Source organism: Equus caballus, chromosome 16 (assembly GCF_041296265.1).
Source record: "Equus caballus isolate H_3958 breed thoroughbred chromosome 16, TB-T2T, whole genome shotgun sequence".
Taxonomy (NCBI): Eukaryota; Metazoa; Chordata; class Mammalia; order Perissodactyla; family Equidae; genus Equus; species Equus caballus.
This window is the reverse complement of record NC_091699.1, coordinates 48,593,252-48,612,372: the sequence shown is the minus strand read 5'-3', so window position 1 is coordinate 48,612,372 and position 19,121 is coordinate 48,593,252. Positions and strand designations below refer to the sequence as shown.

Genomic DNA, 19,121 nt, shown 5'->3' with positions numbered 1-19,121 from the left:
ATTCATGATTCTGAAGCTTGGGGTTCCAACGAAAAATTTAGATAGAGAACTGTGTTTTAAAAATCCATGTATTTTTAAATAGTAAAATTTATTTAGTAAAGCTGGTGTTTCTTAATACTAAACGATAGGTGTCTTTGTTTTCTGCTCAACAATTTTTAAATTAAAGCAATGGTGATGATGCTGGGTATGTTTTTCCTTTGAAAATATTAAGGTCTGGATCAGTGGTAAGCAAAATACAGCCTGCAGCTCATTTTTATTTTCTTGGAACACAACCATGATTATTCATTTACAAGTTGTCTGTGGTTGTTTTCTTGCTACAATGGCAGAGTTGAATAGTTTTGACAGAGACCGCAAAGCCTAATATAATTACTATCAGGCTCTTTATGGAAAAGGTTTGCCAGTCCCTGGTCTAATCAGTGAGCTGGTCCTTTATGTTTTTAAATATTTGGATTGTAATCTATCCTTTTTACTTATATTGATGGATAATTATTTTGTAAGTAAGGCTGTTTCTTATAAAATTAATCTACTTAGATGGTTTAGGTAAGCCTTCAGAAGTGTTAGGTAATTTTAGCTCTATTGCATAACTTTAAAAAAATTTTCAGAACATTTTTTCTTTGACCAATTTATTATTTAAAGTTATATTTTCCCACCTTAATTTTAGTTTAAATATGAGTCATTACATGCTGTTTTTTAAGGTCATTGACCAGAAGGGAGACATAGTTTATATAACATAACTTTTGGGGGGACTTATTTGGATTAAAAAAGATATCTTACAGGAAAACTACTTCGTATTTCATTTTAACAGCTTCTTAAATTATTTTTTATTTGGTTGAAAATTCTTTTCATAGCCACTGCTATTTTATATTAATAGAACTGTTTGTTGAACAGTCTGCATAAAATACAGTTCTAAGAACCCTAGTACAGTAGGCTTCTCTAGATCTATTTGATCCTCTCAACTTCAGAGGGTAAGATAATCCTTAGGGCATTATTTAAAGACAATGTTGGATGTGTCTGGTCAGAAAACGTGTAAATTGAGATACCTCAATACTCATCCCATGAGTGTCTGCTGAGCTTAAGTCTTCCTGCAATCTAACTATTGGGATTTGAATGATTTTGAATATGAGAGACACTAGAGTTATTGGTAATGTCTTAATTTTAGTGTTAAATTGTATTACTTATGAAAAACATTTGAACTTACTCCTCTTATGGTGAATCACATAGATATAACTAATGTTAATGGGAGCTCATGGAAGTCATCATGTTCTGAAAATCCATTAAATATGTATCATTCTAATGTTTAGGTTACTATTGTTAAATTCCTATCACTTTAAGAAAGGGTTTGGCATTGTAAGTGTTTCTCTTGAACTGAGTGACCCGGAATCAGTTGTCCTTTTAATCTTTCTATAGTGCTGTAGTCTGAGCTCAGAAGGGTCATAGAACCTGTATGTTCTGGGAGGAGAGAACTGAGTTGGACTTGATCTCTTAATATTTTTTTTTCTACTGCTACATAGCAGATAACCCTTCAAATCATTTCATATTTTCCTTTTTCATGCTTTCCCCTCCCACTCAAGCTCAGGATCCTAGGTACCTAATTGCCTATTTAAATTCCTTGATCCTTTACCAAAGCCAAAACATGTAAAATGGTCTGAAGGTTAGGCAAAGAAAAGAAGTTGGCTCATATGAAAGATTGGGCCAGTTTTCGTTATCTCTTGAGTTCTGTAAACTAAGAATGTGAATTCAATATTATGCTTATTTTTATTTTTTATTATTTGGGGCAGATTAGCCCTGAGCTAACATCTGCTGCCAATCCTCCTCTTTTTGCTGAGGAACACTGGTCCTGAGCTATCATCTGTGCCCATCTTCCTCTACTTTATATGTGGGACACCTGCCACAGCCTGGCTTGATAAGCAGTGCATAGGTCTGCACCCAGGATCCGAACTGGCAAACCCCAGGCCACCGAAGTGGAATGTGCGAACTTAACCGCTGTGCCACCAGGCTGGCCCCATGCTTATTTTTGAAAATGTTTTATTACCATGAAAAATTAACATGAGGCATTAGAATCTGGAGTATCAGCTTCTTCATTTGACACCTTAGGATAATGCTTGAGGGCCTAATGCACTCTCTTAGGTCCCTTTCAGCGTTAAGCTCCTGGATGATGTTGTTTGGCTTAGTCAACTTACACATGCCTTGTGACATGATTCATGCTGCCTTCTGTGATACCTTTGGGTAGTTATAATAATAATAGGACCCAAGTGAGACTGCTTGTAGGCGGAGCCACTGTAGAACTGGGATTTAGATGCAACCGGGGCTGATGCTCATCTGGTGAACACTGGTGTGCTCCTACTGCTGATTTATAGCCAGTGTTTCTTCATTTTGGGCCTGCATCCATTCTGATTGGGTGGTGTCTGTACTGTAGCTGTAACCGAATATTTTGGAATGTTACTCCTGTATGCAGCAATGAGAAAGACACCTCCTGAAACTTACTGTAAGAAATTTGCAGTGCATTGATTTTTCTGATGTATAGGAATCATCATGTTGATCTTGGATTTCTAAGTTCCCTGGCTGTAGGAAATGGAAATTTTTGTAGCATGTCACCATTGCTAGCTTATCTGGTGTTGCGGATTTTCCCTGTTGCAGGACTGGGTGAGAGCTTTTTCTGCAGCAGTCATGTTGAAAACCTTGTGTTGACTTTCCTCGTGTTCTGAAATGGGAGCATAAAAGTTTACTCCGTCACTTCGTCTTAAAATAGCAAAACATTGCTGTTTTCTGCAGATCTAGGACCTTGTTACAGAACTCTGCCAAAAAAAAAATGTTTACAGAAGAATGTGCTGTGATTAGAGAAGAATATGCTGGTGTGTAGATTTCAAACTCTCTGGACAATATGAATAACACTGTCTTTGTTTCTACAGTGGGAGCCAAGAAGAAAGGTTTGCTCCCGGGTGGAACAGGGATTATCCTCCTCCTCCCCTTAAGAGTCATGCTCAAGAGAGACACTCTGGCAACTTTCCTGGCAGAGATTCACTTCCCTTTGATTTCCAGGGGCATTCGGGGCCTCCCTTTGCAAATGTAGAGGAGCATTCTTTCAGCTATGGAGCTAGAGATGGACTGCATGGTGACTATCGAGGAGGGGAGGGACCTGGACATGATTTCAGGGGGGGAGATTTTTCATCTTCTGATTTCCAGAGCAGAGAGTCATCACAGTTGGACTTCAGGGGTAGGGACATACATTCTGGGGATTTTCGGGATAGAGAAGGACCACCTATGGACTATAGGGGTGGAGATGGTACTTCTATGGATTATAGAGGTAGGGAGACATCTCACATTAACTACAGAGACAGGGATGCTCACACTGTTGATTTCAGAGGTAGGGATGCTCTTCCATCTGACTTCAGGGGCAGGGGCACTTATGATTTAGATTTTAGAGGCCGGGATGGATCCCACACAGATTTTAGGGGAAGGGATTTATCAGATTTGGATTTCAGGGCCAGAGATCAGTCCCGTTCTGATTTTAGGAATAGAGATGTATCTGATTTGGACTTCAGGGACAAAGATGGAACACAGGTGGACTTTAGAGGCCGAGGTTCAGGTGCTAGTGATCTAGACTTTAGGGACAGGGATACACCACATTCAGATTTCAGAGGTAGGCACCGGTCTAGGACTGATCAGGATTTTAGGGGCAGAGAGGTGGGATCTTGTATGGAATTTAAAGATAGGGAGATGCCCTCTGTGGATCCAAATATTTTGGAGTACATTCAGCCCTCTACACAAGATAGAGAACATTCTAGTATGAATGTTAACAAGAGAGAAGAATCCACTCATGACCATACAACAGAAAGGCCAGCTTTTGGCATTCAGAAGGGAGAATTTGAGCATTCAGAACCAAGAGAAGGAGAAACACAAGATGTAGCCTTTGAACATGAGTCTCCATCAGACTTTCAGAATAGCCAAAGTCCACTTCAAGACCAAGACAAGTCACAGCTTTCTGGAGGTGAACAACAGAGTTCAGATGCTGGTCTGTTTAAAGAAGAAGGTGGTCTGGACTTTCTTGGCCGACAAGACACTGATTACAGAAGCATGGAGTACCGTGATGTGGATCACAGGCTGCCAGGAAGCCAGATATTTGGCTATGGCCAGAGCAAGTCTTTTCCAGAGGGCAAAACTTCCCGAGATTCCCCACGGGACCTTCAGGTATGTTAATGGAGTAGATTGCCTTTTTGCTTTTTCGTAAGGCTTTTCTGAAGGATGAAGTACAGAGTCCAGGACCATTAGTCTTGGGTCTCTCCTTGTACAACCATTAAAAAGGAAAATTTGTATTCAAGAATGGAATATACATCTCTAGAGAAACGGCTCTCAACTCAGATCATGTTTTTCATGTATGTCTCTTCACTATTTTGCTTTATGGTGCTAATTTAAATGCCTTGAGATAATTGTTTGAAAGTTTCTGTCTTTGGGAGTTGGTTCTCTCAACTCTTGCGTAGTTAGGCCTTGTGGCTTTTTAGGGTTCATTTTCTTATTTAAAGTCATTTAGAGAATACTTAGGAGTCTTTCCCTAGTCTTCAGGAGGTGAGGTTAATGTCACAATATCCTGTTGCAACTAACTTAAATGACTTCAGTGTTGAATTTCTATATAAATAATATATAATTTAATGAGTATATAATCTAAGTCAGGATAGTTACGTTTGCACTTGGACAATGAAAATACTATCTTTTAAAATAGATTTTCTCCATCTCTACTTAGGTTTCTGTTATTTTGGAGAGTGATCCTAAGACAGGCTAACCAGATAATAGATTTTGAGAATGTTAGAGCTGGGTGACCATATAATTTATTGTTCAAATCAGGACACTTTCATGAGTAAAAGAGGATGTTATTGATAATTATGCCTGGACAGTAAGCATAACTGGGAGGTGTGTTCACTTAGTTATAAGAGACTTTTTCTCAAAAGTTAAATCCTTTTTATAACTTTTGAAATGGAGAGAAGTCAGTTGGAGCTGAGACTTTCATGAATATGGAAAATGCTGATTTCTCTGAATTGTGCTGTTAAGTTGTACGGTCAGATGACAAATCTTGACTTTGTTCTAAAATTTGTTTATAGATGACATCTTTGATAAATGATATCTGGTTTAAATTTCTTTTTTTTTTTCTATTTTCTCATCCAAAAAAGAAAATTATAGTTTTGAGAATATGTTAGGGTTTTTTTTCTGACTATAAGAGTCCTCTCAACATTCTGTTTTACTAGTTTAAGACTCTCAGTGAGCCTTTGTCTTAGCACACTTGTTTTCTAATGATTTGAAATAAAATTTTGGAATGCAGAAAAGTAGAGAATATTATAATTTTTTAGGTCTTCATATAATGCAAGTCATTTTGATTTTTGATCCTGAGTACCTGTATTTCATGTTTAGTTTCATTTTCCACACTAACGTTTATTTCTGAAATAATTTTTTATTCTGCATTCAAGGATCAAGATTATAGGACTGGCTCAAGTGAGGAGAAACCAAGCAAGCTTATTCGATTAAGTGGAGTGCCTGAAAATGCCACAAAAGAAGAGGTAAGTCTCTTTTTTTCTTTTTCCTTTTTTTAATCAATTAAAAATTTTTTTTAATTTTGAAAAATTATAGATTTACAGGAAGATGCAAAGAAATGTACAGGGAAATCTTGGGTATCCTTCACCAGCCTCCCCCAGTGTTAACATCTTGTATTACTATAGTACAATAGCTAAACCAGAAAATTGGCTTTGGTGCAATCCATAGAGCTTATTCAGATTTCACCAGTTATACATGTGCTCACTGAGGTGAAGTTTGTAAAAAAAAAAAAAAGAAGAAATTATGACAAATGATTACTGTCCTCAGATCTGCTAATCATCCTTTAGGGCATAATCCAAGAGGAAGGGTTGGAGTGCATACATAAAGATGTAGTTGATTTACTACAGTAGTAAAAGCTGAGTGCTGCCCAATTCCTCATTGTTAAAGGATTGGATGACTAAATGATGGCAGAACGTATGGAAGAATTTGGTCAGAATCTTACAACAAGAGTGAAGAGTGCTTACTCTGTGCCAGGCATTATGTGATGCTTATAGACGTTAGTTCGTTTAATTATCACAATATACTATGAATAGGTGCTCTTTATTCATTCACTCTGTATATTAAGTGCTGTTGTATGCCAGGCAGTGTTCTAAGTACTGAATGGTATAGCAGTGAACATTATAAATTCACTACCTCCATGGATAATAAAAAGTAAGCAAAAAGTAGATAATTTCAGGCAGTGATAAATGCTCTGAAGAAAACTAAAGTAAAAGTTTAGAGCATCACTGGGGTAGGGGCTTAATTTAAATCCGGTAGTTAGGGAAGGCATCATTGAGCCCAGGCCTGAATGCAGTGAGAGAATAGCCCTTTTGAAGAGGGGAAAAGAACTGACCAGTCTGAGGGGGTTCAAGTGCCATAGCCCTGGACTGGGATGAGCTCAATTCATCATCTTGTGTTTAACAGATGAGAAACTGGGCACTGAGAGGTTCCACAGCAAGTGAGCAGGAGAGGCTTGGAATGCAGGCAGTCTGATTTCAGAGCTTGAGGTTGAGCTCGTGATAGTTATGCTCTTCTGCCTTCTTTATATTCTTGGGAATTTTTGAATAATTATATTCTACTTACTCAGCAATTTTTGAATGCCCAGAATGTGCACAGCTTAATTTTGCCTTTATAAAGTAATCATAGCTTTACATTATGTAGAATAAAAACCAGTGGGGAAAATATAATATTCACTGTTTGATTATGATTTGTATTATTAGTATAAAAACCCTATTTTTGCAGATTCTTAATGCCTTTCGGACTCCTGATGGCATGCCTGTAAAGGACTTGCAGTTGAAGCAGTATAACACAGGTGAGTTTCTCAACATGCACGTGGCCTTGGGTTAGGAAAGGTCTTTGTCAGGTTTCTGCATCGTGTGCTACTCGGAATTTTTGTAAGAAACCGTCAAATAACAGCCAGCTTTAGTCTCAGCTGTGGTTTTTTTGTGGATGTTTGTCCACACATGGGCAATGAGGATGCATGTTCCAGTTCTTTGGAGTGCCTATGAGATATATAATGTGACTGTTACAGCATTTGTCCCTGAATATATTTTGTATAATTAAATCATTAAACTTACATTTGTGTTCTTCATCGTGGTGGAATGTTTACATTTGAGCCTAACAGGATTTAATAAACTTACTACATGTAAACTTTTATATTTTGTTGCTTTGGAGTGAAATTTACAACTTTCCAGAGAAATTGTACAAATTAGTGGTTTCTTGAATTTTCAGTCTTGCTCTGAGAATAGAGTCCTGCAATAGTTATTTTGTTGAAATCCATTAATAGATCCAGGAGAACTTTCTCTTTGACCTCTGTGGTCTGAACTACAGATTAAACTTTTCAGAATACCCTGGTATTTTAGTGTGCAGTACTGGGTTCACATCCTTGGATATGGAGGGCCAACTGTATTCATTGTACTATAGCATTTTATATATATGGGACTTGAGCATCCTTGGATTTTGGTATCTGTGGGGGTTCCTGGAACCAATCCCCTCCAGATACCAAGGGATGACTGCACCAAGTTAGATCAGTTCCTTCAACTCTTACTACAGAAAAGTAGTCAAAAGTGAAAAGCTGAGCACTCAAGGTATTGACCAATATTTTTAGGGCTACATGATATGAAATGGCTTAAAAATAAAGGTAATGTTTAAATGATCTATTTTGCAGAATTTTAAATTGAAGAAAGTAGAGCATTAATCTTTTCACAGAATTTAGGATTTCAATAATCCAAGTTAGGGGCCAGCTCCATGGCGTAGTGGTTAAGTTTGGTAGGCTCCGCTTCAGTGGCTCAGGTTCACGGGTTTGGATCCTGGCCACAGACCTACCTACACCACCTGTTAACCTAACCATACTGTGGCAGCTACCCACCTAGAAAATAGAGGAAGATTGGCACAGATGTTAGCTCAGGGTAATCTTCCTCAGCAAAAATAAATAAATAATCCAAGTTGAAGAACTCTTAAAGTAAGAGCATGCCCTATTTTTGAGGATATAGTTTACTTTTAAACAGTTTACCATAGAATTCTATTTTTGTGATAACTAGATAGCTGCTTCTTCAGATTGGTTCCGCAGAGGGAAATTATCCACAAAAATAAATTTTTATGCTTGAAATAATCTGATACTTGCATTAAGTCCAGAAATATTTTTTCTGTAATTTGAGAACAAACTCAGAAGCATTATTTCTCAGGGACCGGCCCCGTGGCGCAGCGGTTGTGTGTGCACATTCTGCTTCAGCAGCCCAGGGTTCGCCGGTTCGGATCCCGGGTGTGGACATGGCACTGCTTGGCAAGCCACCCTGTGGTAGGTGTCCCACATATAAAGTAGAGGAAGATGGGCACAATGTGAGCTCAGGGCCAGTGTTCCTCAGCAAAAAGAGGAGGATTGGCAGCAGATGTTAGCTCAGGGCTAATCTTCCTCAAAAAAAACCCATTATTTCTCAGAAAGCTAATTATTTCTTTGTTTTAAAAGCATTAACTCTGAATTTGCGGAGATATGACCGAGTAGTTATGTTGTTCTTGCACACTTTGCTTTTTTTTGCACATCTCACACACTTTTTTTTTTTTTTTAAAGATTGGCACCTGAGCTAACATCTGTTGCTAATCTTCATTTTTTTTTCCCTTCTTCTTCTCCTCAAAGCCCCCCAGTACGGAGTTGTATATTCTACTTCTAGGTCCTTCTGGTTGTGCTATGTGGGACACTGCGTCAGCATGGCCTGTTGAGCAGGCTAGGTCTGTGCCCAGGATCCAAACTGGTGAAACCCTGGGCCACTGAATTGAAACATGCGAACTTAACCACTGGGCCAGCCCTGCACACACTTTCTTGATTTACTATTATCTTTGGGAAATAAAAGCAGAATTTATAGGCTGTAGTTACCTTTGTTTTTTTTTGTGAGGAAGATTTGCCCTGAGCTAACATCTGTGCCAGTCTTCCTCTACTTTGTATGTGGGATGCCTCCACAGTATGGCTAATAAGTGGAGTAGGTCTGCACCCGGGATCTGAACCTACGAACCTGGGTCCCCAAAGTGGAGCGTACAGAACTTCAGACGCTCAGCGATGGGGCTGGCCCCTGCAGTTACTTTTTAACTGACAGGGCAATAACCTCAGCTTTGATCTAGTTTCCTGAACTGTGCTTTCGTTAAGTATTGGTATATTTAGGAAAGGAGATATCTCAATGTTTAGCAGCAATTTAAACTCTTCATTTCTGTAGTACTCATTGACTTTTTATTTATATTGTCAGATTTATTAGCAGAGTAAAACTTATATTAATGTATAGGGTCCACAGAGGAAGTTCTTAAATTTACTTGCTGTGGTAGCTATTAGAATCGAAATTGCAGACTAAAGACATTGATATACGTAAGAAATCATTCAGGACAGTGGTTAAAAAAAAAATGCACCTTTCAGGAAATGCAGTCTTTCCTTGGCATTTTATTATATGAAGTGATAGTGTAATATATACACACAAACACACACATAATATATGTGTATATGTATATATTTCTTCTTTTTTAATGAAAGGATTGGATTACCAGTCCCGTGTTATCAATATTATATCTATGTGTGGCAAGTAAAATGAACTTTTGAAAATATCAGTCAGATCATGTTATTCCCATGCCTAAAATCCTCAAGTGGCTTTCTATCTTACTTGGAAGAAATTCCAAACTCCTTGTTCTGACTTAAAAAGTCATGCATGAGCTGGCCCTTGGCTGTTTCTCTGACTACATTCTATACTGCTCTCCACCTTTCTTACTATGCTGTAGCCACACTGAACCTTTGTCTAGTTCCTGACCAATACAGACTTCTTTCTCTGTTAAGTCTTTTGCACTGCTCTTCCTTCTGATTTTCACTTGTCTTCTGGAGTTTAGTTCTTGGCTTCAGTTCACCTCTCAGAGGCCTTGCCTCACCGTCATTCCTCAGTCATTTTTCATCATATCCTAGTTTGTCATCTTGGGATCTATTACTTTGATACTTTTCTCAGTGGTTTTATGTGTCTTATTCCTTACACTAGAGAGTTAGCTCCATGACAGCAGGAGCCTTATCTGTCTTGTTCTCCTGTTTCCCCAGTGCTTGACACTCTGGCTGGCACTGATGGGTTCCCAGTATGCATGGAATGAGTAACTGTCTGTGATTTATATGGAGAGCAGCTGTGATCTCTTCTTAGGTGAGAAGCATTAAAGAGTAGTTTACATTTCACAGCAGTGCCGTCTTGCATGTCTGCTGAAGAATATGGCTTGGAACATTCAGATGTTCTGAGAACTTTAGCATTTACTTGTTAAAAGATTGTGTGAATTTCAGTAGAAAAAGTGACTTTTATAAATAGCATCAGTTTTTTTAGGCTGTGTGATAACCTGCAAAGACCATGCAGGATGGACGTTGCTCATAAGAGGAGGATTGTGGAGTAGAGTTCATCCTTTGAGTCGACGTAGCAAGGAACCAGGAGGTTAACAGAGAGAAAAGATTAATGCTTGTTCACTGACTCTGATAATTATCCATTTGATTTTTGTCTCATTTAGAGCTATGTAAGTACAAGGCCACAACTTTTATCCAAAATCTGTGGGGTCAGATGAGTTTATGAATTTTTTGAATATAAAAGTAATGTGGTCCATAGATCATATATGAATTATATCCCCCAGTGAATGTAAATCAAAGATGATAATACTTCTGCAGCAAAATGTATGAATATTCTCACTAAAATGACTAAAAAAGACTATAAAGAGGCTTAAAGTAGTATAGGTCAGGATTTGTCTCTAAGTGACTTCACTGAAAATTTACTAAGAAACTTGATAGTTAAGGGATTTGGGGATTCTGGAATTTCAGATAAGAGATTATGTGTATTTGAGTTTTTCTTTTGCCATTTGCAAATGCATTATAACTCCATTAATTGTAGATTACCTTGAGTTACATGATCATATTCCTGGAAAAAAGTATCAGGAGTGAAATTCTTTTGGTAACTGGACAAACTCTGGTACATGCATACAATGGAATATTAATCAGCAATAAAAATGATGAAGCTACTCGTGCACGTAACAACATGGATGAATTCTCAAAGGCATTATGCTGAGTGATAGAAACCAGACTCAAAAGGCCACACAATGCCATAAAGAGGAATAAAGTACTAATACATGTTACAACTTGGATGAAACTTAAAAACATTATGCTAAGTGAAAGAAGCCAGACACAAAAGACTACATTGTTTGATTCCATTTATATGAAATATCCAAAATAGGCATATCCATAGACACAGAAAGCAGATTCCGTAGTTTGGTAGTTGCTGCGGGCTGAAGGAGAGGAAAATGGGGAGTGACTGCTTCATAGGTATGGGGTTTCCTTTTGGAGTGATAAAAATGTTCTGGAAGTAGATAGTGGTGATAGTTGCATAACATTGTGAATATACTTAATGCCACTGAATTGTACACTTTAAAGTGGTTAAAATGATGCATTTTCTTACGTGTATTTGGTCATAATTTTTAAAAAAGGCTGCATACTATGTGATTCCATATATGACATTCTGGAAAAGGCAAAATTACAGGAATAGAAAATAGTGGTTGCCAGGGTGTTGGGGGAGGATTTGACTGTAAAGTAGAAGCATGAGGGAATTTTGGGGCATAATGGAACTGTTCTGTATATTGATTGTGGTAGTGTACATCAATGTTAAGTCTCTGAAGTTGGTGACTACTGTGGTTATGTAAGAGAATGTCTTTATTCTTAGGAAATACACGGGGAAGTTTTTAGGAGTAGAGGACCATGATGTATGCAGTTTTCTCTCATATGGTTTAGAAAAAATATTTGATGTGTATGGAGAAGGGAGGAAGAGAGTTATGATAAAGTAGATGTTCCAATAGATGAATCTGGGTAGAGTGTATGAGTGTGTTCTTTGTACTGTTATTCTTCCAGGTTTTTTGTAACTTGGAAATTATTTCTAATAAAAAGTTGAAAAACTGACATAAAGCTAATGTGTTTTATTTTTAAACGACTAGCAGAAATCTTGCAAGATAAAAACTGCAATGAACAGCTTCTGTCAACAAGTAAACTGTAGAGCAGTGGTCCTTAAAGTGGGTCCTGGACCAACAGTGTTAGCACTACTTTGGAACTTATTAGAAATACAGATTCTGAGGCCCCACCCTAGACCTACCAGATCAGAAACTCTAGGGGTGGGGCCAGCAGTCTGCTTTAACAGAGTCCTTCACATGATTTTGATGCACCCTGAATTGAGAGAACCACTGCATTAGATTGAGTATTTGTTTATATTCTTTATTGTAGAACTTTTTTGCACAGTTTAAAAGAGACTTAATAAGCAAGTGGACCTTCTGTAAGTAGAAAAGGCTAATGCTTATGTATTTTAGGAGCTCATGGCAAGCACATGCTTTGCCTGTCTGATCTCAGTTCTGCTCTACAGAGCTGGGGCAGGAGCTGGAGTAGTGTTGATATTATTTTATGTCTTGGGTTGTTCTTTCTGTTTATGTAGCATACTTCCTCCAGAGATCTTGGAATGATTGTAGATGTTCTCATTCTCATAGTGTTTCTGTGACATAGGAATGCAGACAGAAGTGCTCTTAGTTTTTAGGTGGACTTGCATACTCTACAGTGTATAAGCTTGCCATGATGTTTTTTCCCAAGGGAATTTGTATTATTTAGTGAAAATGTTATAGCTTCTGGATTGTGTTTCCTAATAAGTCTCAAATATAGAAAGTAACTCTACAGTAACTAAAGTGCTACAGAATCATTTTAGTACTGTTTCGTTAACTAGCGTCGCAAAGTCAGAAGGCTAATAAGGTGCTATTAGTAGGAAGAAGCAGTATCTTGCTTTGATTCTGTCAGTGTTCACATAGTGAATGGGCACAGTTTCTTTGGCCCTTGGAAGAAAATTTCTTAGAAAGTGAACATTTGCAGTCACCAATTCTCTTGGTCTCCTACTCTAGCATTTTGGATATACTGAAAATGACATTGTATTAGAGGCCCCGTACCCTCTGCATTTATTAAGGCTAACAGGCTCATATCCTTTCATTTTTCATGGTTGAAACGGTTTGAGTTTTTATTTCCAGGTTGATAAAACAGAAGTGCCTTCCTTAAGGAAAGAAGAAAACCCCAGAGAAGATCTTTCAATTTAGGGACGGAAATCCATTGTGAAATGGGTTGACACTGATGATATAAAACATGCATAGTTTCTGGTATCCCAAATGGAATAACTAAAAACAGAGTAGCTTAACAGCTATTTAGAACAAATATAGTTGGAAAATGCAAATACACCTTTTTGCAGTACTTTTGGCATTTACAGAATAGACAAATATTTTTAGTTTTTAGGGAAAAACTGACCATGGGCTAATCAGAAAATATCACATTTACTTCCCACATCTCTAAAACTGCAGAAGGTGTTGTTTTCAACCAGGAGTCTTAGCAGGTTTGGTAACACATTTGGGGAGGATGTTTACAGATGAACCTCAAGGAAAGGTGGCTGAGCTTTAAAAATAAGAATGGGAAGCCAAGAGGCACTTTTTAGGGCTGAGTGAGTCTTCTGGAGGCAGTGAATGGACCCTGTGGCTGAGTAAACAACAACACACTTGGAGAAGAATTCCATGATGCTGTGCTGGAGGGATCAGGTGAATCTGGGGAGAGGTACTGGAATTAGGGTTAATTTTAGTCACCTTTGGAATTACCTGGGATTTGCCTTATTTCATTTTTAAAGTTTCCCACTCCAAAGACTGAGTAGAAGGTTCTGTTAAGAGAGTATGGGTGTTTTGTGACCCTTACCCTTATTTTAAGTGATTACTTCTCATATGAGAGATTGATTATCTTGGTGTAGAGCCTGGGAATGGAAAACTTGGCTAAGTACCTTGAACAGAGACATGAGTGAGTTCTCTCTGACCATGATATGTTTTGAACCTCATTAGGTGGTGTGTGGTGCTTATTGCAAAATCGGGGCTCACTGGACTATTAGGGGAATGATAGCTTGAAGTCCCTATAGACTTTATGGGAGCAGTGAGGCACTAAGGTTTAGTGTCTCAGCGAAGTTTGAGTTTACTTCTGTCAGCTAGTGAGAGGAGGGATGGCCTAAGAGAATACAAGTATTTTTTCAGGGCTTGGTCAGGACTGGGCACATTTAAGGACTTTTTGCTGACTTTAAAGTGGGATCCCGGTACTGTTTTGGAAAGCAAGACCAGGATTACTGGTTTAACTTAACTAAAGCAGTCTTTTTCTTTTGGGTTGTTATCTTTCCTGACACTTAAGATGAAATTCACTTTCTATTCTGGGAGCTGACTTATGCTTCAGTTTAAGCCTGTTTGTTGAAACCTTTTAAGTTAGCAAGGATAGCTGCTGCTAGTTTGCAGTCCTGGTAGGGAAGTTTTAATGTTATTCTTGACTTTTATTTGGCTCCCTACAGGTTATCTTTCCTTGGGGCTTTTGGGTATAGAGTCTCATTCTGGATCTGAGAATGGGACACCTTTACAACCCAAGGCATCACTTCATTCAGAGACAAGAACCCACCAGGTTGGTGCTTTTTGTGCCTAAACCACACATTACATCTGGAGATAGAACAGACAGCTGTTTTAAGAATATAACATGACAATGATGAGCAGATGCCTTAATCAGCATGTTATGTCCTTTTCCCCAGAACTGTTTAGCTGAGATGGAATTTGCCTCTCTCAAATAGGGAAGGTGTTTGAACTCTGTTTACAGCCCTCTGTCAATTCCACTGCTTTTCTGAGTTCCTCGCTCTTCTCTGGGAGAATTGCTCCTGCCTTCTGTAGTCCTCACTTGTCTCTTTGGCCAAATGCTCAGGTGGCTTTGGCTGAGTCTTCCAGGTTGTACAAGGCTGATTGGAGTTTCTATGCCTTTTGGTGATTAGAAGAATTCACTGAAGAGTTTCCTCTGCTGGAGTAACAAGAAGAAAAGGGTCATTTATCAGCCTGAATAGTGCAGGAGCCTGCTTGCTTCCCAGTTTCCATCCAGGGAGGAGAAGTCATTTATACAATTACCTTCAATGGGCAACAGGTAGAGGCCATCCGTAAGAACTATTTACAGGATTTAAAAATACGTTGACTTCTTCCTTTAACTTTCCCCTTGAACCAGAAATCTGATCTGGAGCCTCACCCTTTCTAGTTTATATTCTCTACTGTCAGAATGTAAATTAAAGCAATTTTTATCTGCTTCCATGTTTCTTGCTTAGGTTATCACTTAGGTCTTCTATTTAATTTAAATATAGCCTTCTTGGAACTAGATAGTGGTGATGTTTGCACTAGTTTGTGAATATACCACTGAACTGTACACTTTCATAGGGTGCATTTTATAGTATGTGATTTATACCTCAATTTAAAAAAATAAGCCGGGGCCGGCCCGGTGGTGTAGTGGTTAAGTTTGCATGTTCTGCTTTAGTAGCCCGGGGTCTACCGGTTCGGATCCCAGGTGCAGACCTATGCACCACTTGGTACGCCATGCTGTGGTAGGTGTCCCACATATAAAGTAGAGAAAGATGGGCACGGATGTTAGCTCAGGGCCAGTCTTCCTCAGCAAAATGAGGAGGATTGGCAGCAGTTAGCTCAGGGCTAATCTTCCTCAAAGAAAAAAAAAGAAGCCTTCTTGAAAATTGATTGACAAATAATATAAAGGTTGATTTCTTAAAAGCATTTTCGTGAGTATAGAGAATATTTACAGGGTTTCAACACAGATGTTAATGGCCTGCTGACTAGTACTTATACCTTCCTGGTAGAATTCATAATTGATTGTCTCTAGTCTCAGTTTGGTTCATTATGCTATGTATAGAAAATGTTTTTATATTTTCTTCTTTTAAAATAAAACAGCACTCTCTAACCTTGAAAAACTTGTGATTCATTTGGTATTACCCACCAAATGTGTGCTATTCTGATTAGTGGATGGCTCTACATTGATACCATTGTACAGAGTTATTGTTTGTTTATTAATTCATTCATCCAAGCAATATCTATGGAGTGTTGAGATGCAGAGGACATGCTAGTGAACATGAGGAATGTAATCTTTGACCTTATGGGGCTTCAGTTTTTATGGAAAATGGGTTTCCGGGATGAGTGTTCTGTATTCCTCTTCTGAATAGGCCACAATATCTTGTAACTCCAATTTTTTTTATAATGATCTTTATTTAGGTGAGGAAGATTGGCCCTGAGCTAACATCTGTTGCCAATCTTCCTCTTTTTGATTGAGGAAGATTATAGCTGAGCTAACATCTGTGCCACTCTTCCTCTCTTTGTATGTGGGATGCCGCCGTAGCATGGCTTGTGGAGTGTAGGTCTGCATGTGGGATCTGAACCTGTGAACCCCAGCCTGCTGAAGCAGAGCATGTGAACTTCACCACTACACCACCAGGCCGGCCCCTTATAATTCAGTCTTTGTAAAGGGCTCTGGGAGTTTTCACACATCATGGGTTCTTTTTGGCTGAAAGTTTGAAGGATTTACTACTTTGGATAACTTGATGAAAAGCGTTCTGTCATTTCTAATCCTAAAATTACTAGAGGATGAAAAGAATCGGAGTTGTAGATTAAAAGAGAATAACACCTAAATGAATGCTTGGAGGTAGTCATTGGCTGGAGAGATCAGCAAATAATTGTTAGTAATGTCCCTTGAGCTTCAGAGAGATAAAATAAAAGAAGTCAGGATTTTTCATGGGTGTTATACAAAATGATCAGACAAGAAGTAGAGGAAAATACCTGTAAATGCACCTAGCTTTTTTTCGGTATTCTCTAGAAGAAGACTTGTTGTATCTCTGTTCCAATGCACATTTTTTAAAAGGAATATTTTCAACCTCTCAAATGTAGTTGGGTTGAAAGAATTTGTAAATTCCCAAGCAGGAGCTGTTTTCTATGCAATAGACCTTTGGAGAACTTGAAAGTTCTTGGTTGTTTTGGACTCAGTGTTGGGGAAATTCCTCTATCGATAATTTTTTCTTACTAAGGGAGAGCTCCTTTGCTTTTAGAAAAGTGTTTTAAATGATCAGGAGCACTTGAAATGTTTAGGGTGATCTGAAACCTGATTTCCAAACCACCTCAAAATGTACCTTAGAGATCAGGATAGGGGAAATGATAATGATACTTCATTTGTAGAACTTAGTCCTGGCTCTGTTGAAAGAATGTTGGTTTTGCTGTGGGATTCCCTCTTCTCTCGGCTGTGTTTGGCCTACTGCTGTTTTTTCTCCACTATTTTTAAAAGTAGATTTGGCCTGGAAAGAGAAAAAAGATATTGATTGGTTTGATCTATATCTTTAAGGTTCATTCAGTTGCTTTAGGGGCAGGGGAAGCAGGAAAAACAAAGTAAAACAGAACAAAAATATTCCCTTTTTTCTGTATTTAATTTGAGTGCCTGTAGGTGCTTTTGCATTTATCAGGAGTGAATGTTGGTTATCATAATTGTCAAATGCATGTTAGAAAAATCCTATGGTACAGGAGCTAGGGAGGGGGCTATGAATAATACTTAAGAGCTCTGATGAGGAAAAGTGACTAGATAATGTCATTTAAAAAAAATGAATCCAATGTCCCTGAGTGATGGTGACAGGGTAGGAAAATCATCACATAGCATAAGCTTCATTAGCTTTTTCTTAGTAACCTGTCAACTGCATTTGTGCCATAAACTAAATGATTTCCTCCCTTTGCTTGTTTCCAAATCAAAGAAGAAAGTATTAGTCATGTTGTCTTCTATCACACTCCATGCTATAAAAATTCCTGGCAGCAATGTAGGTTATGTATGAATTGGTGGTTAATAATATTTGTGTTAAGTATTGGGATGTGTTTCCTCAACCCCAAAGTATTAGTTAGCATTGTATGTGCAAACTCTGAAAGTAAAACATTGAATGAGTAGAACCTCCCAAGAAATTTTCTTCAGAAAGGTGCTGAACAGAGTTAATTTTAATTTCTAAAACTATGCAGTGGTGTTAATGTTGAGGGAGTAGAGTTTTCTATTCTATTGTTTGTATCATTTTAAGTAATTTAAAATTCTATATTTGTTAGCAAATTTAAAATTTTTGTTTCAGCTTTTAGATTAATATTGAACCCTAGAAAGTGCTCACCTTGTTTTTCAGACAATGAGTCTGTTTGACAAATGTACAGCATAGCTGATGAAATGGACCCTTTTTTAAGAAATGTTAACCAAGAGTAGTCCTGTATTTTAAAATGGCTGCATGGAGGACAAGTGCTATCAGTAAGTCAGCTGATTACAGTAGTATTTGCAGTTGACCTTGGCATAATGTGCAGGAGGGGAGCAGTCCTCAGGAGAATTGAGAAATGGAGGTCTGAACATATTCAGGAATGATGTCAGCAGAAAGCAGTGTTTGCGTCCCATGCCATATAGGCAGAGAGATGTTGAGCGATTCTTTTCCTTTTAGCACCATTGGTATCCTATAATTCAATTCATTTCTGTCAGTAACTACCCAGAGTTAGCATCAGACTCCAAGGTTTTCAGTCCTACTGGCCTTACCTCAGATGCCAGTCAAAAATATCAGATCCTGGGGCTGGCCCTGTGGCCGAGTGGTTAAGTTCGCGCACTCCGATGCGGGCAGCCCAGTGTTTCGTTGGTTCGAATCCTGGGCGCAGACATGGCACTGCTCATCAAACCATGCTGAGGCAGCGTCCCACATGCCACAACTAGAAGGCCCCACAACGAAGAATATACAACTATGTACTGGTGTGCTTTGGGGAGAAAAAGGAAAAAAGATAAAATCTTTAAAAAAAAAAAATCAGATCCCCAGGTTACCCACACTTCTATCGGATCTTCTTATAGCCCACCCATTCAGGTTTGATATTTTGCTAGAAAGGCTCACAAGACTCAGGGAAACACTTAACCAATTTGTTATAAAGGACCAGATGAAGAGGTACATCGATGTATAGGTCTGGAAGAGTCCTGAGCATAAGAGTCTCTGTCCTATGGAATTGAGGTGCACCACCATCCAGGAATGTGGATGTGTTCATCAACCTGGAAACTTTCCAAATCCCGTCATTTAGAGGTTTTTATGGAGGTTCCATTATGTAGGCATTGCTGATTAAACCATTGGCCACTGGTGATTAGCTCGATCTCCAGCCCCTTTCCCGTTCCTGGAGGTTGTGGAGTGAGG

At 38.4% G+C, this 19,121-nt stretch overlaps 1 protein-coding gene across 13 annotated transcripts in view; it reads left to right on the top strand.

Moving 5' to 3' along the window:
- RBM6 (RNA binding motif protein 6) overlaps positions 1–19,121 on the top strand; it is a 110,014-nt gene that overhangs the window by 21,379 nt on the left and 69,514 nt on the right. For 9 of the 13 annotated variants that reach the window (XM_001496699.6, XM_070237558.1, XM_070237560.1 and 6 more), the window contains 3 exons: positions 2,910–4,188; positions 5,457–5,546; positions 6,802–6,871. In XM_001496699.6, the coding sequence (XP_001496749.2) occupies positions 2,910–4,188; positions 5,457–5,546; positions 6,802–6,871 (1,439 nt within the window). Of the gene's footprint in view, positions 1–2,637; positions 4,189–5,456; positions 5,547–6,801; positions 6,872–19,121 lie in introns of all 13 variants that reach the window. The other 4 variants (XM_014731670.3, XM_070237566.1, XM_070237567.1 and 1 more) reach the window with 1 other exon arrangement.